The 27,470-nt window shown below is 39.3% G+C and overlaps 2 protein-coding genes and 1 long non-coding RNA gene across 3 annotated transcripts in view; 2 read left to right on the forward strand and 1 right to left on the reverse strand.

Moving 5' to 3' along the window:
* Positions 1-847: 847 nt before the first annotated feature.
* Positions 848-22,091, reverse strand: snx3 (sorting nexin 3). Its single transcript, XM_012867416.3, has 4 exons — positions 21,891-22,091; positions 6,808-6,903; positions 6,466-6,590; positions 848-1,855 (listed from the first exon to the last, which is right to left on the reverse strand). The coding sequence occupies exons 1-4, from the start codon at positions 22,050-22,052 to the stop codon at positions 1,750-1,752; spliced, it is 489 nt and encodes a 162-aa protein (XP_012722870.1). The 5' UTR covers positions 22,053-22,091; the 3' UTR covers positions 848-1,749.
* Positions 2,522-2,775, forward strand: LOC118566159. The gene is made up of 2 exons (XR_004932851.1): positions 2,522-2,607; positions 2,669-2,775. It is a non-coding gene; the product is annotated as an uncharacterized LOC118566159 (long non-coding RNA).
* Positions 22,092-24,470: 2,379 nt separating the features above from the next.
* afg1lb (AFG1 like ATPase b) overlaps positions 24,471-27,470 on the forward strand; it is a 57,326-nt gene continuing 54,326 nt past the window's right edge. The window contains exons 1-2 of the mRNA XM_012867231.3: positions 24,471-24,621; positions 24,762-25,033. Of these exons, the coding sequence (XP_012722685.2) occupies positions 24,510-24,621; positions 24,762-25,033 (384 nt within the window). The 5' untranslated portion in view covers positions 24,471-24,509. The remainder of the gene's footprint in view (positions 24,622-24,761; positions 25,034-27,470) is intronic.

Below are 27,470 nucleotides of genomic sequence, written 5' to 3' on the forward strand. Positions count from 1 at the left end.
ATCAGGGTGTTTATAAAACAAAAATAACCACCAAGGCTTAAAGCATGTGGCAACCTGGAAATTGTTGAAACACTAGATGTTTAACATGTAATGAAAGGGTGCCAACTGCCAAGCAAGGCAGTACAACCTGCTTTGACACTTTTAGGCACAAACAAAATCTGAAGCTGGGACAAGGCAAAGGCCTCCCGGGAGGAAGGTGTTATGGTCCAATGTGAAACAAAGATTAGGATATTTGTGAAAAATAAAGGTGAAACGGTTAAGGAGGTTGGTGGCAGCATCATGCCGAAGACCCGTTTCAGCGTCAGTGGCAATGGTTCATTTCCCTGGGGAAAAGATTCAGAATCAGCTCTTTATCATACTCCTTAATCACCTACAAAAGGTAAAACCTGGACAAAGCTTGGTTTTCCAAACTGTTTTCCTTTTTTGTTAATGGACAAATATCCTTAACATAAAAACTTCTGGCTTCTCAGACCTCAACTGTATTGAAATAATTAAAACACTAACATTTCAAAAGAGAACAGCAGCAGATATGGAGGCAGAAATATTTCAGAAGCTTCTTGATAACCTAAAAGTAAACTACTGGTGTATATTTATGAAATTATATGTTGTTTAAATCAGTCCAACTTAGATTAAAAAAATAGTTCAAACTAATTATAAAATATGATCAAATTAGTGATTATAAACATAGGTAAATGCCCTGTTATTGAGACTAGATTCCAGCCAAATTAGTAGCCAAAATGAATCACATTAAGGATATTTATTGATTTAACAGCGACTACCTTGTACCAGTTGTGCATTATTTAAGCAGATGCTTTCTAACACTTTTGAAAAAAATATGCCTCAGTAATTCTAAATCCCAGGACTGTTTAATAAGACAACCAAACAGCCACCACTTATAAACCTCTATGTAAAGATACAGCAGATTTATTTATTTAACGATGAAGCCGATGTGACCAACTTGATAGTCAATGCCACTCCATGCACGGAAAGTGTGGCTTGATGACAAAATGCACTTCGGCGTGGAGGCATTTCACCCGTTTTATTGGAAAATTTTGGAAAATAAACAAAAAGAAATGGCACAGCAGTATACAAATCTCAAAATACGTATTGCCAGTAGAAATACTGCAGTTCCCTCTGTGTAAACTGCATGCTAGAAAACATGGTGATCGTCGAGTAGGTGCTGGTGGACACGATGCGTACAGACACACACACACACGCACACGCATCCTTTTTAAGACAACAACTAAGTGTGGCTGGAAAGTCGAGGTCCGTTGAACGTGTGTTTGCGTGTTTGGGTGCTGGTCACGGAGAGCGGTGTGCCAGTCGTCGAAGGAGGATGGTGCTGGACATTACACAAGCTTCGCATACAGGGGAGTTTCATTCAAAAGTAACATATAAAGGAATATATTCAGGACATGGCTAAATGATAAATATATAATATATTTTTGTTAGTGGCATTTTTAGACATGAAGAAAAATATCTATAAATCACTTTAGACCACAGCTGTATAACATTCTTGACTCCAATTGGAACGTCAAAACAAACAATCAAGAGTGATTAGCGATTAAACTTAAATAGCCAAGAAATAGTATTTTAGACAATGAAGGAAGGAAGGAAGGAAGTGTCACTGAAATGTTTATAGAGAGAAAATTTGGAGCAGTGAAGAGAGCTTTGGGTTGTCGGGCCAAGCTAGACCGAGCAGGGCCGAGCCAGACCAGGCCAAGCAGAGCCATGTATGTTTGTTGTTTTTCAGGCTTGTCTGATTTTGGATGGGGTGTAGTTCTTGTCCACAGACTCGTCCTGTAGAAACATGTGTAGGCAGCGTTCGTTCTGAGCTAGAGGGTGTCCGGCCACTCTGAAAGCAAACACAAAACAGCAAGAGAGATTGTTTCACGCTCATTGAGACAAGGGTACATTTTAAGAAACTGCACTGGACAAGAATTAAAAAAATAAAGAAAGAAATAAAGTGCAAATTTTCAGTGGCATTTGTAAAAAGTTTGAACAAGGATTTGAACTTTGCTCACAAAGAAAGAAGAAAGAAATTGCAATTTGCAAAACTGAACAAAAAAAAAAAAAAAGAAATAGTCACACAATCATATTCAAGGTAAAATATTAAATTAAGTTGATAAACCCCTCTGTGCTGGACTGGAAATCTTCACGTCCGAGAACACTATGATTTATGTAGCTGATGCAGATTTCAAGCGAGCAAAAGCATGACGCATACACCCTGGATGATAATCTTTACCATTACCCATTTTTTATCTTTAGCAATGCATAGTATTTTATAAATAAAACACTTGCTACACTCCTTAAAACCAAAAGAATAACTTCTGCAATGCGTTGTGTTAATAAAACCCAAAATATATCCGATAATACAGACTATTTTATCAGTCTGTGTATAGATCGGTAAAACTAATTTCCACTGACACCTCCTTCCTTTGTCCTTGCCTATACAACAGCAACAGAGGACAAAATAAAGAGCATCCATTGGTTTTTAAACTTAAGTCCAGCTGTTGGGAGTATGTATAGATTTGTCCATTTCCCAGAGAGTGAGGACAAGGTTAGTGTATGTGTATGGATTTTAAACAATGATTACATATTTCTTAGGTTACCCAGTCTTAGCCAAATCGCTCTTTAGCAAAGCGTCATTATATCCTAAAGGAGACAGTTCCTTTTTCAAAACAAAGTGCTTTTCTCTCAGTATTCATTCAGTTGAGGTCTTTAACTGGTGAGTGAATGTTTGTGTTCATGTTAGGACTGGGCAATCTATCGAAATAAAAAAAAAAGATACAAGATGAGACTATATTGTTTATACTGAGATGCTCTATTTTGCGTTAGAATTATACTTTTAGGTTCTTTTTCAGCTGTTTATTATATGTATCTACAGCTGTTTGATTCAAAGACACCTTTTTATAATAACTTTATAAAAAGAAAAACATAGAGACATCTGAGCCTATAAATAGAGATAATATTTTTGGTCCATATCGCCCAAGCCTACAGTCTTTTTCGGCGGCATTAATGCGCACTTAAAATCCTTAAATTTTCTCAAAAATTGTTGGTGTGCGCCTTATATATGATTGCCGTACTTGTTGTGCTTACTGACCGATCTTATGTGGTACAATGTGCTCAAAAATCTGTCAAAGTGTGTAAGTACGACCTTGGTTAGCAACTGAGGCGCTCCGCTCAGTGGATATTCAGAGCATTACGGTACACTGTGCCACTACCTGATCAGACCCCTGAGCTGTCTACAACACTGCCTGACTGTAATGTCTAAACTAGAAGTGCGTTCATGTAAGGCAGCCTGCGCCCGCAGTACGCGCTAGCAACAATAAACCTAGTAAGTTAATTCAATATAAAAGTTACGTTTATTTTGGCTTTATGTTAGAAGCAGAGCAGTCTAGTCCAACTACTCTGTCCTTTCAACAGAAATGGATAGAGAGCTGTGTACGCAGAGGTGCGGGGTGAAAAAAGGAACTAAATGTACCGCAAGTAAAATTTTCTTGAAATTAGTAATTTGAGTAGTTCCCTTTTTGCAGTGTGGAGTGATATTACACATTTTGGAAGAATATTAATGCGCCTTGTAATCCAGTGCGCCTAATGGTCTGCAAAAAATTTGGTAGTTTATATGTAAAAAATATTTGCAGATTATAAGGAGGTTTAATTGGTCAGCAACACTAAAAAAAAAGCACGGTACAAATGCACATTACAAGTGCATCTCAGCAAGTTAGAATATAATTAAAAAGTACGTTTATTTTTTGTAATTCCTTTTAAAAAAAGTCAAACTCATAAAAAAGATTCATTACATATATATTTTAAGACCTTTTTAGTGTTGATTTCGATAATTAAGGCTTACAGCTAATGGAAATAAAAATTTTGCTTCAGAAAAATGTAATATTACATGAGATTGTGAACACAAAAGAAGTAAGTTAGCCAAGCCACAAAAAGTCTTTGCCAAAGAAACTGGCTGTTCAGAGTTCTGGTGCCTTGGTGTGTTGTTTCACTATTCATTATTCCAGTAAGTCATCAGCTGATGAACATTTTCCAGCATTGATCCGTGCCGCAGCAGAGCGGAGCGTTGCGTGGTACAGCACTGTGCAGCTCGAAGGGGGAGCTCAGACCAGCAGAACCAGCAGAACCAGTTGACTGGGCTGCCCGTGTCTGTCAAGCTAATAAGAGATAACGTTAGCTTATGTCATCCAGGAGGTTTACTACCTTATTGTCGCAGATCCAGGAGCTAAACTGACTTTTTATGTTGCTCTCCAACATCGTGTCATTCTGTTAGCTTAGCATTTATTTTTTTCTTCTCTGTGTATGTCTTGCCTCTAAGAGGTTTACATGTTTTCCTCTGGCTGTTCTCTAACATGTTTACTTGAAGACTTCCATCAGGAGTTCATTATTAGGATCAGGTGAGCGGCTGCAGGAAGGAGACAGGAAAGTGTGTGCCGCTGCCGGAAAAAGCGTGACAATTAGAGGAGATGTCAATTGATCAGTTTATATTGATTTTGAGGCAAATCTGTATCATTGAATAATAATTTGCCTGGCGGGAAGCAGGTAAAGCCTGGCGGGTTGCAAGGCTTACAATACAGTGGGGTAAACCCTGCATTTAAGAAAACAGGTATAAACAGTTTTCAGAAGACTGAAAAACTCGCAGAGAATTTGGGAGAGATTTTTTTTTTCTTTTAAAATGGACTTTGGCTCTAATTGCTGCTTCAAAAGACATCACTGATGCATTTAGGACATCTGGTACCGCTGTTGCATTTCCTGTCTTAAGCCAGTACTGAACCAGATGTCAGAAGCATCTAACCTGAGCTAAGGAGAAAAGAACTTACCTGTTACATGGTGATCCATAATAATAATCTTTTCAGAAGAAAGTAAATGTTCAACATTTCAAAGTGGACTATTTAGTCTTTACTATCAAGACACTTACTGCTGGATAAATTCAAGCAAGTGCCCATGCAAAGAAACCAACTTTGTAATAATTGTAATAATCTCTCAACACTAATACCATGTCTTAATTGATCAATTCTGATTTTAATCCAATGCTCAATTACAGCCAAACTAATTAAACTACCCAGAATATTACAAATTAAACTTTTATGGTAAGATGAAACTTCATAGCAGGGTCAGCAGTTATTACAGCTGTTTGTTGTAGTTTCATGTTTTTAATGCCGTTTCCTCTTTAAAAGCCATTTTGACATCAGCTTTTGCTGAAGTTCTGTTGACATGACGCATAGGGAGCATAACGAGAATGAACCAGCGCACCTGAGACCCATAAGGATGACATTCTTCAAACGATAAATCACTCGAAGCAGATCAACATGGTAACATTGCACACATGGACGCATCTTAACCTCCGATAGGAAATATTTGCAAAGAAATTAAAACGGCACAGAACGATTTGCAGGTCAAGTACCAGGGGTATGACTAGGAAGGAATAAAAAAATAAATAAAATAAAACGACCTCGCCTGAACAGATCCTGCTCAACAAATATGGAAACATCGGCCCAGAGGACAAGAGCAACGAGGAGGAGAATGTTAAAACGTAAAAGCCTTTTCAAAACAGGAGATTCAAGCTCTTCTCCCTTACCTGAAGTATAAATCATGTTTAACCGGCGTAATCAAAAACTGATCGTTCTCTCCTCTCCTCCCTCTTACTTGTTTCACAGCAACAATCATCTTTAGCATTTCAAAAGAATTACTCTCCACAATGCTCTCAATCACAGACTGAACAACGGTGGCCAGTAATACGTCTGAACAATAATATGATCAACAGCAGTGCTTCATTTGCAGAAAGCAAAGACAGGGGGGGATTTTCAGGGGGGGGTGAGGGGGGTATAAATCTTAATTACCGAATCATCTTCCTCTGCTTTAACAGATTTATGGTTTTTAATTTCCTCCACTGTCTTTACGCGCTTAATATTCCGACAGGAAACATTGGTGCATTTGCACATGAAACAAAGATAATGGCAAAGTCTGCTATTGCAGCAAATGATTACAATCACACTGTAACTTTTATTGTTCGCCGTCTGAAAACGAGGACATGCCGGATCAAAAATAAGCAGAGGTGCACACACCATCCCAGGGAACCACGCGCTGTAATTTGAGCTGCAATTAACATAAATTACACATCAACAACAAAACAAATGTGGGAAAAATTACGTTGTGGGGGTGCGCGCTTCAATCCTCTTTTGGTTTTCTTGTCCTTTGCGAGGTAATTATAAGAGAATTAAGGACGATCGCGGGAAAAGGGCCAACCTGTCTCCGAGGGTTCAGTTTGTTAACAATGTGAAGAGAAGTGAAAAAGTTGCATGTAGTTACCGCACAAAGTGTTTCATTGTTCTGCAAAGTTAAAGTGGCACCAAGCTCAGGGAAGAGCTGCAAATAACTGCAGCTGCACAAAACATCTTGTTGAGAATAAATCCTTTTAACTTCACAGTATGAAAAAGAAGGTGTGGACTGGCTTACTTGTTAAGAAACTGCTCCAGACCCTGCCTCCGCTCCTCGATGAAAGAGTCATCAAATATGCCATCGTCTCCTCTGAACGGTAGCTGCCTGAAAAGAGCTTTTCCTGGGAGAGGTGGTACGACCACCTAAGAAAACAAAGCAATCGAGATGAAAACAGTCCTCGCTAGCCTGCATCACTTATTGCTTCAAACGAATAAATGCAATACAGGGTGCTCTCCGATTCAATAAGCTTATAGGAAACATTTGTAAGGATTCAAACTATTCTACCACATGGCAGGTACAGTCAACATTACATGCAAAGTGCTCTGCGGCCTTCATCCTTAAATCATATGAAGAGTTCACCTTGCTTTCTCTCTCCAGCTCCGCTCTGAGCCACTCGAAGTCGCTGTACCGCCGCCGTACACTGGACTCCTTTAGCTTGAAGATGGGTAGGTTGGTCTGAGGACAAGCACAAGGCAGCACGACTGTCACACTTTAAACACTTACTCTGATGTGAATTAGCTTAGAGGAGCTCTGAATATTATAAGAATAACAGATTTTTGGAAAAAGTCTTTTGTTGAACTGGCTCAAACCGAAGTTCATCAAGTTGGGTCAGAGAAAGTTTCTCCTGGTTCAAGTTAAGCTAAAATGTCATAAAATATTTGTTAGAAATCAAGAAGGTACCTCATTTCTGTTATATTAAGCATGTACTTGTTACTAGTTTTAAGATATGTAATAATAATCTTTTTTTTTCATTGCAACATACATTCCAATGAAATGTGTCCTCTGCATTTAACCCATCCCGGGCTGCCAATGTGCGGCGCCCGGGAAGCTATCGCTTGCTCTCATTATCCAAAATGAGAGTTGAACCCAGAACCTTCTGAATGAAAGAGCAGCTAATATTACTTGGTTATATTTGTAATATTTGTGTTTGTCTATTAAAAATAGAATGGCAAAAAAGGGTGACAATAAGTACTACTAAGGTGTTTATTCTCTCATTTTAACTGATTACAACAACAAAAATATCAAAAATGAGAGGCAACGTAATCATACAAAGATACCAAAATTCCTAATATAAATCGTTAGCATTTTTGTCTAAATGCCATAATTACAAAAATGTGTATTTTACTAAAGAATATTTTCTGTCACAATAAGTGAAATGTATGATGAGACATCGGCTCGGGATGCACAGATTACACATAAGACACAGACACAAGACATGCTTCCACACACTTTTATGACATTAATTGATTGCTCTGACCAACACACTTGCTGAGAAGCTAAAAGCGTCCAAATAGGGTCTTATCAGACCCTAAAGTCTTATCAGAAAAAGTCTGATAGCGAACGATATAAATGATTGTGTTGTTGCATGAATAAGGATGATAAAGTGAGAGATACCAAATGTCTTCTTCATACAATGAATTATACACATCAGAGTGATGTGAAAGCAGCTTCTCACAATTACCAGTTGCACTTGAAATCTTGAAAAATCAACCAGGTATTGACTGTTACACAGCTACATTCTTGCCTAAAAACATCCTAAAAGTTAATTGCGTGTCATTGTAATGTATTGTTATATATCCCACTTTGATCAGAGTTTGCTGCTCTCTTCCGCCTGGACAATCTGCCTCAACTTGCAATCATGGGATGAGGCGGGCCACGAAGGATCCACCACACCCATCCTCCAGATCGGGGAAAAGGAAGACACATTTGTCAGCCGTATTTGGTGGAGCCCTCAAACGTAGTGAGCCTTCCTCGCCGTGATGCAACGGGCCAACAAACGCGGCCCTTGAAAGACGCAGCCCCTGAACTTGGACACGGCTAACGTGATAGCTGCAGTCGTAACATCTGTGTGGAGCTTTAACAGCTCCTGCCTCAAGAAATAAGCATCTGGACGTGTTGATACAATGGATGAATGCATAAAATGCCAATACATATAATTATTGGCCTACATAGCTGATTGTAAACCAACAGGCTATTTAGCATTTTATTTTCTAACTTTCAACATGAACGTCTTTAAACTGGCTGCGGTGTAATTCACAGACTAAACCTGTGCAACAGGAGGCAGTAAATGGGACGCAGCTTAATACAATACACTGCAAAAATTAAACTAAAAAGAAGTCAAATTTTCTTGATATTAGTGTATTTGTCCTTGATTTGAGCAGCTAAATAAGATGATTTGCCAATGGAATGAGATTTTTATACTTAAAATAGGAATAATTCATCTCCATCATCCTATTTAGAGGGCAGAATAACTAATTATCTTATTTTAGGGGTCAAAATACTCATTCCATTGGCAAATCATCTTATTTACCTGCTCAAATGAAGGAGAAATGCACTCATTTCAAGAAAATGTTACTTCTTTTTAGTTCTGTTTTTGCAGTGTAGTTATGAACCCACAGGGACAGCATGACATCCCTTAGTGATGAATTAGCCTAAATTAATTTCAGGTAATAGCCATTAACATTAATAGGGTACGCCTATATATACATACATATATTTTGTTGAACTTTGGCTTGGTAAAGTTTGCTCCCAAGTGGACAAGTAAGGACGACATGGAGGGGGGGGGGGGGGGGGGGGGGGGAATAATTCAACTAAATTTAAACCGGCCTTAAGGGAACAGAAAACAAAAGTGGAACTTACATTTGCAGTAATCTTTTTCTCACCAAGGTCTTTTTTCCCCACTCAGAAAGCTTAGCGTTTCTTTGTGAGTATTCATGTATGTGAATCCACAGGCGTGTGCGCAATTTAAAGTTGATGTTGACAAGCACTTGAGTAAATTTCGCATTTAAAAAAAAAAAAAAAAAAAAAAAAAAAAGGGAGATGTTTAGACGTTGACAGGAACAGTGAAGCAAACAGCAAATTACAGCACAATGCCAAACCTCTTCACTAGTCCTGGCGGTACATGGCCATCCTGTGACAATGTGCAAACAAGGAGCAAGTGAATGAGGATTTCATGGGCAGGCCGCGTTTACAGGAGGCCAAAATTCAGATGGGGGGGAAAAAAAACGGCGGAATCACAAAAGCAAAGCAACTGAGCAAGTAGGTGCAGAATGACGACAGCGGGAGCAGCGGATCGATGGCCAGACGACTGTGACTGTGTGCAAGCGAGCTGGAGAGTTAACTAAAAGCCTGAGTAAACGGTTGAACAAAAGGGAAAAGAGATGGTATATGTGGTCATAAAGGAAGAGCAAGAAATCTGGAGAGGCTGGGAGCTGCATCTGCTCAGTGCAGGACTAATTGAGGAGGAGGCAGAGCAGAAGTGGTCTTTTTACCTCTGGCTCACGGTTTCTCCTCTTCAATATCCTACCTCTTCATTTCCCTTGATCTGCAAAACAAGTCACATTTACTTCCCCTGAAACTCCTCCTGGGGAGTTTCAATGAGGAAAGAAAATGAGCTTTTGTGTTCTTGTTTTTTTTCTCTCTTCACTTTTTATCCTCTTGTATGCCTTAAAAATAATGACGTTTCACACAAAATCGTAGTAATGGCACACGGATGTCGAATCCCATCCAACTTTTTATGAAACGGTTAATTTCAATCTTTATTCCAGACTAAAACGGAGCTATGCAAGGGAGCCTCTGTTTTGATTAAGGTTACCGCATCTCTACAACACAAGCTGTTGCACTTTTAAGGTCTTGTTTTTAAACGTTAGACCTTAAACTCATTAAATGCCACTTAGAACCATCTTTTTGTAAATAAACTTTATTGTATGAAGTAGGTTTGTGGCCTCTGTTGTAAATGCACATGATAAAAAATCCCCTCAGAGACTCATAAATTGTGTTTATTTGTGCAGATGCACATTTAGTTGATACCATTTTGCAGCTTAACGACCTTTAATGCTGATCCTCCACAAATCTGTACTGGAAAAATATTTACAACCCATGAACTTTTACACATGTTCTCACTTTACAATCACAAACATGAAGGTATTCTGGACACCGATGTGTTAGAAGTGCCCGGTCAAATTTTAGACATAAAATCAAATCCAATTTGGCATCTAGAGCAAGACCTGAAAATCTATGTTCACTGACAATCTTATACATGCTGACTAAGCTGAGTTATTTTGCAAAAACTGAGGAAAACTGGCAAGAGGGTGTAGACCTTTCCTAAAAGACTGCCAGTCAAAGGTGGTTCCTTATCTAAGCATCAGCTGAGGAGAGCTGAATCCAAATGCAAGACACACTTTTTAGGTTTTTATTTGTAAAACAAAACAACTTTTTTTTTTCTTCAGTTCTCATTTATGCACCACTCTGTGCTGCATAAACGAGAACCCTTGCAACGTGCCCCAGTTCCCCACTTCTCATTTATTCACAAAGGGAAGAAAAAGATAACGTCCTTTACAGTAACACAGGGCATTAGTCTTTCAGGATTTTGCAGGGATTAGAATCATAAAAAAATGTTGTTTTTTTACTGATTCTTGAGTTTTTCCTGAAAATTAACAAGACTCCTTCGCGTCTCCAGAGGGTTTTGGACAGTACAGTAAAGTAACCAGGTTAAAGTGACAGTTGCATAAAGCAGATTATTCCTACATGCTGATTAAAAGCTTTGCCACTCCCTCTTTCCCACAGAGTTCTTGTAAAACTCCCCACGCCTCACAAAAAAAAAAAAAAAAAAAAAAAAAAAAAAACACATCGGCCCCTCACTTCAAGTTCTCTCCAGGTAAAGCCGTCAATGAAACCCTCACTCCTCCTCCTTCTCAGGTCACAGGAGAAGTGGATTATCTTAGCTTTATCGCCCCAGTGCTCCGGCATTAACTCGGCACTTCACCGCGGTCTGTCCCCGCTGCGTCATGTTACCTCACAGCGTGGAGCGCCGCAAAGTTAATCCCCTCCACAACAGATCACAGTTACAGGTAATCTGCCACCGCCGTGACTCTAATCCCATCATGTGCACGCAGGAAAACACTCGACCAAAGTGACACTTGTGAAGTATGCATGAGATGATGTGCATGATTTGACCGGCCGCTTTGTTAACTGTGTAAATATGAAGGCTTAAAAAAAAAAAATAAAAATAGCACGGAAACCCGTCTGCGCACATGCCGAAACCATCGCATGGCAAGACAATGGTGGCAGCTGTGAAAGAGGAAGTTATGGAAGTCACCTGGACATTCAGTTCCCTCATCCTCTCAGACCCTGTGATTAAGAGATTGGCCTTCCAGGACAAGGGGAGGCATGAAAAACGACAGACCTGAAATCCGAGAGGTCTCACTCTCTCTTTCCCTTGCTCGCACAAAACAACGCTCAGAAAGAGGCGGAGCGTGAGAGTGCAGAGAGTCAAAGATCAGGTTACCCCCCCTGGCCTCTGTTCTCTTCACGGCTGGTTAGAGGTGAGGGCGCGGGTGTCTCAGCTTACTGGCCTCTGCGGTGACTGGAACACCGAACCAGCGCGCTGCCAAGTCAACATTTCAGCGACGCCGTAGAACATCGCGCCGTGCCTCCTCTCCTTACAGAGGGACGGAATTAAAAAAAAAAAAGCGAACGCTGAAAACCAGCCGTCTCCAAAAGAGAAACGCACAAGAGGTCACACATTTGAAAGCAAAACGTATAAGAGGAACACGTTCTGAAAAAGAAAAAAAAAAAAAAAAGCAGAAAGCTAGCTGTATCTCTGTCAAAGTAGATCTCCCAGCTTCACTCTCAATTATGGGCGTACAAGGTGCAATCTGCGCTCCATAGGAAGAGCATGTGAATCATAATGTGTGGGACACAATGCCTTGGGCTCATTGAAACTGGCCTGAAAAGAGGCAGAACCCTTAAAAAAAAAAAAAAAAAAAACAGCGAGACGCTGAGAGAAGGGGGGGGGGTGGACAAAGATCACTCATCTCCAGAGAGAAGAGTTCAAGGCCACCATGCATTAGCTTTTAGCAGGACGGATTAAGTCAAGTTTGAAAGTGCGCATCCTAAACCTCCCCCATGCAACCCCCTCCCATATATTCCCCTTTCAGAATAATGGCATTAAAAAAAATGGCAACATAATACCATCTCATTGCATCATATTCCAAAACGGGGATAAGAAAAAAAAAAAAAAAAAGGCTGAACAAAAGCGTTGGGGCAATGGGTCTTTTGCTCTCATCTCTACGTGTACGCTCTCTCACTCGTTCCCTCGCTTGCCGGCCCCTGTGGCCTGACAGCCTACCCTCTCTCCGACTTGCCTATCTGGCAAAAAGCTGCTTTGTTGCCATAGTATCAACTCCCACTTTTGATACTGTCATTTCAAGTAGGATATGGTAGCCTTGATACAATATGTTCCCTATTTCCATTAAAATAGTTGTCGAAGAGGATGCTGTAGACTTTGGATTACACTTGACTGTGCCTGACAAGCCCCCCTCCCCTCTCCCTGCGCACACACACTCCCTGTCTCTCCCCATTTTATTAATGACCAAAGGCCCCCACCCCAGAGCCCAAATGAAAAAGAGGAAGAAAAAAAAAAGGAGAGAGGGAGAAGCTATGGGAGAAGAGGAGGGGTGGAAGACCGAGTGAGTGAGAGAGAGCGCTATAAGAGCCCTTTTATGTACTCTTATCCATAAACAAAGTGAGATCCCAAAGTTCGCTTCCCTGAATGTGCTTTCTGGATGAGATGGGAACCAACTGAAGGAAAAAGAAAAAAAAAAAAAAAAGAAATTTTGATAATACCCATCACCCCTTCCTCCGCTTCGTACATCCACATCCAAGCTCCAACCCGCCGTTTGCTGTGGGTCCAAACAAAAATACACTATGCGGCTTGAGACGCTCCTCCAGGGATCCAGAAACCAAAAGACACCATTAAGATTGAAGAATATGGCACAAATCTGCAGGGTAACTCTGTCCATTAGAAACGGCAAGAATATTGGGGACATTCAGGGCAAAATAACAGTTACTACGGCTGGCGAACAGTCACAAAAAGTTAACTTTAAATGATTGGATGCAGAGCGGGTGAGACTGGAGTAGATAGTAATTAAGATTTAATACCATAACAGTGACACTGGCCTTACCATAACAAGATATAATAACGCTGTGAAATGTTTAAAACTATGGTTGTCATGATACTAAGACTTCAAATGTTGATACCCAAGCAACATTTGTTAAAGGCACAGGGCTCTTTCCAGTTAAGAGCTAAATATTTGATTAATTACAACATGAAAAATATTTTTTACTTTCTTAGTTAGGAGAAACCAACCAGTAGAAGCAATTCAGCCCTCATTTAGAAAAATGTAAATGCTACTTCCTTGTCTGACAAAATAGTAAATAGGGTAACATTTAGTATAGATGTTACTATCCTTAATGGAAATATGTACCTTTGATTAAGCCATGCGATTATTTTATTATAATTGTTTATCCTTGGTATGCCGCCGTGTGTTTCCATTTGCCTATCAATTTGGTGATAATACAAATAAATGTTTACTACTGACGGACAAATAAAGAAGCATTTTTTACCAAAACAAGTGTTTCAAAACAAGCATGGATCTGGAGCACACAAAATATTTACAGGATCTGATCCATTCTAGGGCGTGGCAATATATCCAGATTTTTAAAATATTGCGATTTTTTTAATAAGATTTTTCAGAAGAGACTATATTGTTTATATCGAGATGGTCCATGTTGCATTATAATTATACTATTATGTGTTCAAGTAAGTTATTTTACTCCTTTCTCATATTTATTCACAGCTATTTGTGAGAAAATGTGCCTGTAAGACATTTGGGAAAAATCTTTCATTAAGAGATGCCTTTTTTATAATAACTTTATAAAAAGAAAAAAAAAAACACACCTAGATAAATATTGTATATCGGCATTGAGCCTAAAAATATCTAGATATTATTTTTGGTCCATGTCTCCCAGCCCTAATCCAATCTAATGTATTCAGCAGCAACTCTGTACATTTTCTGTCTTTGTGGTAACGTGTTGTTTTTAGTCATTAACTACAGTTGCTACTTTTTTCCGCTTCAATCATCAGCTTCAGGCTAGGTCCGCCGTGATCTGTGTTAGTTTAAGGCCCATTAGCCTCCAATTGGTTTCCTGTGCTAATTCGTGCTGCAGAACAATAGAGCAGTGTGTTGTGCAGAAGGGCACACCTGAGAATCGCATCTCCACCGACAAAAACACCTTCAGTGGGCTGTCTGTGTCTGCGAAGCTAACATTTAAAGAGATAACGTCAGCGTATGTCACCTGGGAGGTTAACTACTTAACCGTTGCACATTCAGGAGCTTCATGACCTTTTTAAAATCGCTCTCAAACATCAGCGTCGTAGCGTTAGCATAGCTAGCATGTGGCATCCTTCAACATATTGTTTATCCTGTCCGTGAGCCTCATTGGGAAATGCTTTGCCTCGTTGACTAAAGAGGGTGGGGTACAAATTGTTCTAGTTTAAACTTCAGTCGACAGGTCGTTGTTTTGTTTTGGTCAGGTGAGGATGCAGGAAGGGGAGCAGTCGAGTGCATCTGCGTGAAGAAGTGCAACGTTTCGAATTAATTTAGCCTGTTGATTTAAACCATTAGCTAGAAATCTGTACACAAGTGGCCGAGGAACATCCCCCATCACTGCTGTAAATATTTGTCTCGTCACATTGTAATCCAAGCCAAACACAAGTTGTTTTACCACTGCCTCTGCAAGCAATCACACACCATCACTGAGATGTAAGAATGAACTGACAATATCTTGCCCAGACGCACAACAACAGTTTAATTATAGTTATTTTCAGACATCGGCCTGTTACAATATCAAAGTTATCAAGGTATTAAAATGCTTCAAACCCAACGGTATCTTTAGTAAAACTGTTGCCCCAGTTTAAAGTGCTTTAAATGAGATGACAGAGAAAGAGCTGGAATTAGTTTTCTCTCGCCTCTGCGGTGCAGAGTGTAATGTAGTGTTGGCTCTTAACGCTTGTCGCTGCGAACTGCCAATCAGCTGGCTGAAAGAAAACTACATATTTTCTTTAATTCCAATGAAGATCTATTTGGAAATATTTTTAGTCACACAAAAAAATTAAAAACAATGTCATAGGGTAGAAGTGAAAAGGGTATCACCCATCACTCTTAAGGTTAAAGCGTCTAGCTACTATAGTCGGAAAGCTACAAGAGGCTGTTTATTAAACAGCCAAATATAGGATAGGTACCCAAGCTAATATAAGCCATTATAAGCTTGTTATACTTGTTTTTCTCTGGAATGGGCACGACACATCAACTATTCTGCGCAATAACCACTAAAAAAACTAAGCAAACCAACAAGTGTTTACTTTTGCATCAGATTAACGCTTAGATCGTGTTATATATTTTTGTTGTACATGCCTGAGTCATACGATGAGGATCACCTAATTCTTTTTAGATTTGCATCAATACCTCCAAACTACAGTAACCATGCTGTTAAATAGACAAACGACTACACACAGCTGGGAGAGAAATGGGATAAGAGCTGATGAGAAGAAGGCTGGTGAAGAGGGGTGGCTTTCTGCCCTCCAATGAGTAGAGGTGGGGGCTGGGGGGGCGGGGGGGCGAGTGTCGGGGTGAGGATGGAGAGTAAATGCTCCCGCTCCTACCCCCCGTTTCATTCTTCATCTCTTCTCAATGAAGGGATTAAGCAGGACTTTCTCAGTGCGGCCACAAGGGCTGTGTTGGTTCGGGGTGGATATCAGGACAGTGGTGAGAACAGGGAAACCTGTTAACAGAAGAAACTGTATATCCTAACAGGAGGATGAGACTGTGGTAGAAATTAGAAGGGGAAAAAAAAAAGTGGAAGAAAGTAAAAGAAGCAAGAAAGAACAAAGCAAATACTACGCATTCCTGGCTAAGGCATTGTGGCTGAGGCTCTTAAAATGCTTGAGATGGAGTGAAACTGCGGCCAAAGAAAGCTAAAGAAAGGAGAAGAAGAGAAGCAAAGCTAAGTTGACACCACGTTTATTGAAAAGTGAGGGATGCGCCGCTTCTTCTGCGGTTTTATGCAAAGCAGGGTCACACAGGGCTATGAGGTGCACAATAATGCTGATTACACGCATATGCTAATTATAACACGCTAATCAAGTACAGTAGCCTTATATTCAAGGCTAATGCCTGTAGACAGCTTCCATCCCCTTAAATTCATTTCTTCAAGAAACAGTGGAGGCTATGAAACAGTTGAAGGCTGCTAGCCAATCTAAATGCTTCGGGTCACTAACTACAGGGGTGTCAGTCAACTAAAATGACAAGTTAGAGATAAAAGATGAGGCAATCAGATGAGTCTTGTGACTGCCAAACAGTTTTACACCCATCGGTAAAGATAGAAGAAACATCTTTATTTGTAGAAAATGGTTTAATATCTTTGATTCATACTCATGGTTTATCTGACAGACAAAACAGAAGAGTGTGAATAGGAAACAAAATAGAAATATTTGCTTTTGTAAAACTTTAATGAGCCCTGCAGTTATTGTATATCTAAATGAATATTTTTCTGTAGATTTCAACAAAATCACAATGACTTTGTCAACACAGTATTTCCTCCCACCGTTGGACCGGGGATGAAAAATATTAGGACACGTCGGTGCTATGTTAGTTGAGATTAGCCCGACTTTGTTCATTACTCACTGAAACGTGCTATAAATAAACTTGCCTTGCTCATCATCAATGTCCATACACCTCTCTGTAAGCTTCTGAACTGCTGTCAATCAGCCACAAAGAGTTATTATCCAAAAAACAAATTAAAACAATCACCAGCCACTTTATTAGGTACATCTTCGACTTAGACTACTTAGGCTTAGGCAACTTTGTCATTTTGTATGCACAGAGTGCGTACAGAACGAAATTTCGTTTGCATACAGCTTGAAAATTACAGTAAATTACAGGAAAATTACAGCAAAATTACAGGATAAAGTGCAGATTAGCATCTTGCTAGTTTTAGATTGGAGACCCCCCCCCCCTTATAGTTGCCTTAATTCTTTTTTCTATATTGATTTTACAGTGTCAGAAACCTGGTTGACAGAGTTTGCTGCACAAAGTTGCTGCAGATTTGCCAGATGTACATCCAAGATGGAAATCTTTCACTCTACCGTTACCAAATGTGTTCAATTAGATATTCGGGCATTACGGTACACTGTGTCACTACCTGATTGGAGCCATGAGCTGTCTACAAGACTGCCTGACTGTAATGTCAAAACTGGAAGTGCATTTGTGTAAAAGCCTCCACCTACTCTGGTGTAGTTCATTACGCGGAGGTCCGTGCGTACTCGAGGCATACTCCGCACATACAGGTACGTATCCCACTATAAACTTTGCGGAGGCAAGAAGTCTTGACTTCGAACTGTTTTGTATGTGACACCGAGCTTGATACACTGAGCTGCTCCAAACAGGCAGTCGTGATGACACAGCATCACAGTCCTTCTCTGTTCTCACTGACAGGTGGGAGTCTGCTGGAAAAGAAACGGCTCTAGGTGCTCAGCTAGCTAATCACACATTTTACCAACCGTTCCGCTGCTTCGTCCCACTGGCAGAAAGTGTGGAAATTGTAGGAATTTACCACAAGAAATGTAGGCAACAGTACACTCAACTATAAAGGGTAGAACGTCCACAGAGAGTCAGTGCGGAGTCCGCGCAGCTCACAGTATGCGCTCATTACGCCCGAGTATGTGGGAGCCTTTAGGCAGCCTGTTCCCAGAGTATGCGCTAGTAACAATAAACCTAGTAAGTTAATTAAATACAAAAGTTACGTTTATTTTAGCCTTATGTTAGAAACGGGCAGTGTAGTCCAACTACTCTGTCCTCCCAACAGAGAAAGATGGCTCTTCCTCTCAGGAGAGAGCTGTATATCTGAACGGGCAGAGTGATATTACATACTTGGGAAGAATATTTAGTGCGCTTTAAGGTCTGAAAAATACGGTATTCTGCTGTTCTTCTGTGTCCATAAAAGTCTGATGATCATTTAGAAAAAGGTACACTGCATCTGGAGCTACTTTTGCTTTTATCTCGTTTCAAACAAGTCTGTCCACTCTTCTGAAGTCTGTCATCAACAAGGCATTTTCATCCAACAACAGCCACTCACTCGACATCCTCTCTTCCAAGATCAGCAGTTTCTACAGTACTGCCACGTTCAAAGTCTCGTAAATATACTTCTGATGTTCATTTCGAACCCAAGTAGGTTATTTTCACCACCCCTAAATGCCCAAATGCTTTTAGTTGTTACCTTGTGACCGGCTGACTTTCTGTTTGCGTTAAGCGGGTGTACCTATTAAAAGGGGCCAGTGAGAGTACAATACTGGCTTGCAGAATGTGAATGAAATATAATAGCTTTCCGAATATTGCATCCAAGCAGTCCTCTACAAGTACTTTACTGCTCACATTTGGAATCGCAGTGGTCATATTGTAAGAGCAAACAGGCTTAAATCGGAGGCAACCGGACTTTCGCTCAGTTATTTCTGAAAAGATTTTCACACCTATCCAGGAGTCTTTGTCAATTCTGGTGTCTTACACTTGAGCAACCTCACATTATAATGATCATTGCAATTCAATATTAGGGTTGGGTATTGTTAAGAACCTCACAAATTGATTTGATTTTGATTCTTTGGGTCACAGTTCGATTCAATATGGATTTAATGTCGATTTATTTTGTAAAAAGTCAAAGCACACAATTATTTAAAGAGTACCTGTTATATTTTAGTCATAGTATACCATAGGATACCAATGCATGTATTAATATTTTTGAGCAATTAAATATCCATATAGAGTACAAAAATTAAAAGATGACAGTATTGTATTAACACTGAAGTGCATGTAAACCTGAACTATTCTCCTTTCCTCTTAGAAACTGGGATTATTCTCATTTTTTTAACAATAACATTAAAAAATAAAGCATTAGTGCAATAATACTTGTGTACGGTAATTCAGACAATTTTAATGAGGTTCATTTGTAGATCTAAACAAGTTTATAGATTGAGAAATAAATATGTTAAATTGAAAACTTTTGAGATTTTATTGAAAACTACTTAAAAGATGCAAAAGTATTGAAAATAGGTACCGTTAAGTACCGGTACCGATTCATAGGTACCGGGTATTGGTTTTCTTAATCAATATTAAATTGGGAAAAAATAGATTGCAATATATTTAGGAATCAATATTTTTACCCAACCCTATTCTATATACCGTTCCTCTCTACATTAAACTGTATATATGCACAACATTTCAACCATCCCTAGATTTTCTTATTGTATTGCCTTTAGAACTGTCAAACATTCTCAATAACTCTATTCAATGCAGGGAGTATCCCCACCGTATAAGACTGGCAGACTAGCGGCCTTTACCTGAAACCCCGCCAGGCTCAGTGTGGTTAGTTTATCTTTTTCTTTTAAATGTTTCTTATACCCCAGTAACTGATAAAGATGGTATATAATAGTGTTGCCAAAATAATCAATGCTTCAATATTTGAGAGCGACATAAAAAAGTCAGTAAACCTCCTTTATCTGCAACAGTTTAGTAGTAAGCCTCAACAACATAAGCTAATGCTAGCTAATATTATGCTGACAGGCAGCCCAATGGTCAATTATTATGTGTAAAGGAGCACTGCTCATAGCTCTTATTTATAAAAAATAGTATCTTAAAACTACATTTTGCAAGCGACAGGAAGCATGTCTGTTAAGTAATAAACTGTGGCTAATTTCAGATTGCTCAACTACCAACGTTACTCGATAAAGAGCAGCACAACAAGAAGGGAAAATATTCAGCACAGTAAGTACTTAAACTAGACATTTAGCAGGAGCATTTTTATTGTGCAGTAGCATGTATAAATGTACTATAATAATAACAATAATAATAATAATAATAATAATAATACTATAAATACAATGAACATGTTACTTTATTTTAGCAGCAGCTGGTATAATTCTGCTTTTCTGTTTTAAATAAACATATGTTGTGAAATTATGGTACTTTTACTAAGCTTTGACACAATGAGAATGCCACATTAGACTATTCCAATCTATAAGGCTTCTCAAAAAAGTATTAGCTATTTTAGACTGATTTGACCCCAGTTGTAAAGCTGGGTGATTATGAGAAAGAAGTTTAGTACATTACCTATGCTTTCCTACTATTAACATAACTTTTTCCTTATACTCTTTGACTTACAGAGGAATGCTACCAAGAAATGTCTGAATATTGCACTTATTGTGTAATACAAATACAGACGAGAGTATTTTACTAACGGATAAAAGGAACTTCTCAGCAAGTTCGTCAATGGAGTTGCAGGAAGGAAACGTGTTGTAGGACGGAGGGGAAAAAGTGGCGAATCAGTCAGCAAGCTGCATCCTGTCCATAGCTCCGGAGGAACTGACTTCATCAATCAGAGCCTCCTATGATTCAAGCGATAAGACATTGCATGGGAGTGCAGAGAAAGATACTCTGGAAATCAAATACTTTACAGAATAGTTACTAAATGACAAAATATGCAAATGCTGTACAGGTTTTGTACACCAAAAAATAAATTTTGATGCTGCCAAGGTTTTTTAGTCCTGGTTCAAAACTATTGTCAGGAAAAAACACAGTTTTAAGAAACTGTGTAGGCCGTTTCTCATTCCAGAAACAACATTTTATCCAGGTAATGTGGGCATTGGGCTTTTTTAACTTGATTTGTGCCAAAATGTCCACACACACACACAAAACGTTTTTATATGGCAAAGATATCACCAAACGTGGTACATTGGTATTCATTGGTATTCAAAAACATTTGGCTATTTGACTGCATCTGTTTACATCAAAATAACTTCACAACAGCTATACTACACAAACTATGTTTGAAAGAAGTGTTGCTGTCCAGCAGTGCTTGTTTTACATGCCTCTGGGTAATCGTTCATTAATCAGAGCTGGACAGCGGAGGGATGCACTGAGTCTTTTACAGGAAAAAAGAGAAAACATGTATTTTTTTCCAGGTATTTAAACTGGATATTGGTCACATCGGTCCTTTAGAGTGACTAAAACTGTTATCTATGTGTTGCAGTCACCACGGGGTGGGGCCTAAGTTCCACTCAAGGACAAGTCAACTTTTTGAAACTGATTGAAACAGATTATATTACTGCTACTTAATTACAGACATGGACCTTGTGTTGACAAGCTGAACTCTAGAGAACCCAAACAAAACTTGAAAATGATCCAATTTCTTATAATGGATAGAAACAGTACTTCATTAAGTGCAGACGTATATGACCATACTTTCTTATATATATTTTTTTTTTTAAAATATTTAGGACTTCGCCTGTACGCCAACGCTGGCTAACAGTCCTTAGCGTTGCGTAATTTAGATAATGTCTGATAAACCCAGCAGGCACGCAACAAGACAGCACTTATTTTTATTCAAAAACAATCCCCCTGTTACGCACTTAGTTGTGAGCTACGTGTCGGTCTCTCGACGGCAACACCGGTGTCAGTAATGTCTAACTTTGAACACCAGGAAAAGCCAGGCTGGCTAGCTCTGGCAGCTAGCTTACGAGCTAACGTCATTAGCGCTTGTTAATGCAGCCTCACCTTCAGTCTGACTTCGTACGTTGTGTATCTGCCTCTGCCGACCCCGATAGTCTCAGGGTTGCTCACGTCAATCTCTAGAAAATTACTCGGGGGTCCATACGCGTCATTTAAGTTCTGGGGCTTGGTGTACAGCCTTCTCGTATCAGCTATAGCATCAGCCATTTCTCCCTGTCCTCCCAAGCAGCTAGGGATGCTGTCAAGGTAGGCGCAACACGGATATGGGCTTTATGCTGGGGTTCTTCAAAATAAAACACCTTGAACATAACGCCTTGTTAAATACATAAGCAAAATGCGCAAAAACGAATCATTATATTTTCTTATAATTATAATATCACTAATACTTAGTTTATTCATACTATTAAAGGGAAATGTATATTTTGGGATATTAAATGTGTGCTACGTACTTTTATTTTGAAGGTATGCTCCGTAAATTCTGTTGCACATCAACAGGGTTGTACTTCCGATCAGCTGAGGTTCAGCTGACACCAGCTCAGATACGTTTTTACGACTCACCAGCGGGAATGTTGGTCTAATTCATCATCGTCATCAGTAGGAAGATGACAAAAATGTCTTCTTTTAAGTAACTGCCATGTTAAACTTTATTTGTGAACAAGGTTAATTTATTTGCATGTATGCATGTCAGTGTTTTAGCACAACGTATTTCATAGCCAATGTAATTTATGAATAATTTTAACTTAACAGTAGTTTTTGGCACAAGTTTTGTGTTTTAGTAAATTTATTTGTATAATTGTTTTCCTACTTAATTTTTTAGGTTAAGTATATTTTTCTAATACTGTTTATTTGATGTCTGTTGATGCATATTAAACTACTTTGACATGTTTTTAGTTTTTTGGTGGGGTCGGGTAGAGTTCTGGTTACAGTCCTTCAAAGCACTTTGTGTTGCGTAGACCATTGGTTTAAAGGTCCTAATAAATAAAGTTTAACTCACTGATTAATTTATTTCAGATTATTAACAACAAATGTCTGCATTATTTTCTTACACACTATTTTTCACTGTATGTGTACTTGCTTATGCTTGCACTCTGTAATTGCCTAATGTGGAAACTTTGCCCTAATCACAGCGGAACCTCAATATCCTGCAGCTCTGCTTAATGTTTGCTTACTACCATCTTGTGATCCTTCCTTTTTCAGTTTTGCAACTGTGTTTCAGTCACAAATTACTCCCCTCGATCGTCTTTATCTACTCTACTCCTTTGCACTGCCTTGGTTTGAACGGTTGACCCTAGGTACTGAAACTCCTTCACCATAAAATACATAAACTGAGGCTTAATTGTTACCCCAGTCAAGGTGTAACTGCTAGTATCAATGCATTTTTTAACCTGGTACCTTGTGTGCTCCTTTAACAGAAATGTTACTTTACTATCATATTATTACAGCAGGTGTACATCTTTTAAATTAAAAAGCTTTCTTAGACATTGCTAAAATAAACAATAATTTATCAAATTTTTCTACTGCAAACATAATGTAATGATCCAGACAAATTATATGACATGTTAGTACAATAACCTTTCCAACAGGAGTATTCACTTCCACGCTGGTGGTATGGTTACAGTTTTGCATTTTTCCCAAATACCTTTGTCAAAACTGTTCCTGCTTATCTGGCCAATATTTATTAAAACGTACTTTACCGTGTTTTTGGACGAAAAGAGGTGTAACTTTGGTAATTTGGGGAAAATCTGCAAAACTGGTTTGCAAATGTAATTATATTGTTCTTTATAGTTTGGAAGACAACCACTCATGACTTCAAGATTAAAATATTTATACCTTTTGAAAGTTTTTCTTTCAGACACCAAAAAAATCAAACTTCGGAATTTTTCGCAAGGAACTATGCCAACAATTTTCTTCATGGAACTTTCTGAAACTCAACAACGCCATTGAGCTTAAACTTAAATATATTGACTTTAAACTTGCTAAAAGACAATAAAGCTCCAGTTTGTCTTTCTCCTCCTCCACCTCCTCCTCCTTCTTCTTCTCCTCTCAGGAGCACTTTCTCAAAGTTTTGTAAGCGGAGCCACGATGGGGCCACTAATAGTTCTGGGGTGGGAAAGCAAACCAACGTCAAAAGTATTTCCAGGAGTTTCTGGTAACAATTTAAACTTAGGTCAGATTTAAAAAAGGAGGGGGGCTATTTTTTATGCACTTATAGTATTTACCAAGCATCAGATGATTTGATGTTAGAATGTGTTTCTTTAGTGCCCCAGAAAACTTTGTGTCCATATTTTTTGTTTTATTTTATTTATTTATTTTTTAATAGTGTAAACTTTTTTTTTTATCCTAAATCTGTCCCTGGCATCATTGGAGGGTGGGGCAAAGAGCGAGTGAAAAATGGGAACGATGACGGTGGGGAAAAAGAAAGAATATTAATCTAAATCAGTAAATTTTACAACGCATGAGTTCTTCCTCTTTTAAACTCGTGCATAAACATTAAAAAAATAAAGTAGCCATTCAGCAATATTTTAATGTAAATGCAATAGTACTAGTAATAGATGTTATTTACCAAATTCCTTTTTATGAAAAAAAAAGTGTCGTATTTATTTATTGTCAGTGTTACTGTACAGTGTTTTGCGTTTCAATAAAGTTGCGGCGCTTTGAAGCGTCATGGCGTCCTACACGGCTCCTGCGGCCGTCAGCTCCTCTCTAATGTTTTTGTTCACCAAACGAGCTCAGACTGTAAACAACATCTGCCTTCTGTCCCGGAGGTGCACCGCAGGTAAGAGTCTTGTTGTATTAGCTTCTAAAAGATGTAGTGGGTCGCGACGAGTCTTGCGTGTTGCAGTCTACTTTCCCACACGCTTTAAAACACTATAAAGTGACAGGCGCAGTCATTTTTACCAGCGCTGTCCTTTGAAGGTTCTTGCTGTCGGAGGCTCTTCAGCTCCTCCGTGTCATCCCGCTCCTCCTCGGACTCTCCTGGCTCCCGGGACATACTGGGTCACTTTGAGCGGCTTGTGCGACGTGGCTCCCTGGCGACAGACGCTCAGCAGAGATATGTTCTCCAGCGGCTGGCTCTGTTGCAGAAAAGCCTAAATACCTACACTAACAGCACGTACCTGAACCCACCACCACACTCCAAAGATCACAGCGGGCAGCCTCAGAAAAATGATGCCCCCGCAGCTGAAACGGTAAATGAGTTGATATGTTGCTGTTTTGTGTCAGATTTACAGTGTAAATGTACTAAATTGTCTTCCGCATAGATACAATATTTCTTCCATTGATGCCTTGTGTATACTAGCGTCTTTTGCAGATGGGCTGATCCTCTTAATGTAAATGTGTCTAGCTGTTTGGCAAGACACGCCTTATAAAGTCGTAACTGAATACAAAAAAACAATCATTTACCGAGACGAGTAACAAACTGTTTATCAGCATTTTATATATAATTTTTTTTTTTCAAATAAAATAAACTGCAGATATCTCTTCAACTCTCTTGTCTGCAAAGTCCTCTTGTCGTCCCCATCCTACCAGTGAGGTAGTATCACAGCTTCACGTCTAAAAAGCCATTTTAACTCTGATTTCCGTTGCGTTGCAGCCACCACTGGCCGTTTAGTTTCCATGGTAATTAAATTTGGCTGTTGCACTTGCTGATTGGTGGAGGTCATCTCCCGTACTTCCACAACTTCTGCAGGGATCGACTCAGATATGCACCACGGCATCAGGAAACCTCGCAGCAGATCCTCCGCTATGTACCTTGAAAAGGAAGATCGCTAGGTGTCAGGCTGAGCAGTTTGATTCAGACGTGTCATAAACAAAAACACAGCAGTCCCTTTCTACCCAGATCCAGGTCCTCTTGGATCTGGGTAGATCCAGGTCCTCTTCGTCACAGGACTGACAGAGAGAGACATTTAAGATCTTCACATGTTCACACTTAAGTGCAATTTGGATTTTTTTTTTTTTTTAAACTGTGGGAGTTCACAAAGGAAACCCATGCAACCATGGGGAAGAACTACAAACTTGGTGTCCTGAAATGTATCAAGCACATATAAAAGATTTGCTCTTCCAAAGGTACAGAATAGAAGAGTGTTCTTGTTTTGTTCTGTTTTAAGTTACTATTAAAGCTTGTGCCTCATTTGTTACTAAGTTTTAAATATACACTCCCTCTCAAAAGTACGCGTACACGTTCCTGTCAAAATGTCAGGTTTTTGTTTTTGGAAAAAAAATAATGAGACCTTAATTCATTTGAAAAGTTTTATTTACAGACGTATAATGTAATATTTCCTGTACAAACTAACTGAAAAACAAACAAATCTATTAAACTGGAACATAACAAGGTGCAACAATCTGGTTGTATAACTTCTATTTCAGCATTCACCCTTCTTTAGCAGGTCTTCTCTCAGCATCCCACATCTTCACTCTGTTTTTTTCTCCACTCCTCCATGCAAAGGTTCATTCAAATCTGTCCTGAGGTTGTGGGGACATGTCTTGTCCACAAGCCCTGTTCAAGTGACCCCACTGTTTGTCTATGCAATTTAGTTCTGGATTCTGTCTAGGCCATTCTAAAAACTTTGACTGCAGCAATCTTCTTGTTGATTTGGATGTATGCTTGAACACGTAAAATCTCCCATCGTCTCGAGCCTTGTAGCAAATGCCTAAAGGATTTGGGCCAAGACTGGCAGGTGTTTGGAACTGCAAAGTAACCGCAGATCATGATGCTGCCCCCACCGAGATTTGACCTGCAGGTATATGCCTTTTGTTGTGACTGAGCTTAGAGTGAAGTAGATTGTCAGCCCATCTAAAATGCAGCCTCTTTCTGCCTATTCTCAATAGAGCTGACAGTTTTGACGCGTTATTAACGCGTTAACTTTGTTAGACCATCACGCAGACAATTTTTTTTTGTCGCCGTTAATCGCGCGTCAAAACACACACACCGTTCCCTAATGTTTTTCCCCCCGCCGCGCTCTCTGGACTGTGTTTCTTTTACCCTCGGCGCTTTCCGTAGTTTCAAGAGTGCTAGAGAACTGTAGCAAAACAGACCCGCGCTCACTGTTGCCAAATACCGTTTATTTCATGCGACTTTGGGCTTCTTTTTTCTAAAAGCACTTCTAAATTTCAAGAGTCACGGGTTTGCGTTTTTTTCTTTGGGCAGGTTTCTGAAAGTGAAATCGCTTATTTGGGCTCTAAAATAAGTGACGAAATAGGGATTGTTATGAGACCTGCCTACACTACATTTGAGTGTATCCAGCTAAAATATCCCTCCGCCATAGGAGCCGACGGTAGTAAAGGCAGAGAGAGCAACTCTGAACGTATTTTCTGCAGTTTACGGTGCGATAACCGGTGATAACTGCTGAAAGTAAATTACTTGGTGCAGATCACCATTTTGAGCAGACATTGGTTCTGAAGATGAATTTTTAACATGCTGATAACATTGCAGAAACCCAACCCATAAACCGTACTTTAATGCTTATTAATTTGTTTTCTCTGTATTTGACAAACTAAGGCTGAATTACGTTGCCAAACGAAGGACCTGGAGTTACTAATCAGTTCCTAAACAGTCTCTTTCAAGAGTATTATGCTCCTGGCCAGTTGCAAGCAAAGTGTAAGACTGGAATGACCTGGAAATTTAAA

Source organism: Fundulus heteroclitus, chromosome 15 (assembly GCF_011125445.2).
Source record: "Fundulus heteroclitus isolate FHET01 chromosome 15, MU-UCD_Fhet_4.1, whole genome shotgun sequence".
NCBI classification, from domain to species: domain Eukaryota; kingdom Metazoa; phylum Chordata; class Actinopteri; order Cyprinodontiformes; family Fundulidae; genus Fundulus; species Fundulus heteroclitus.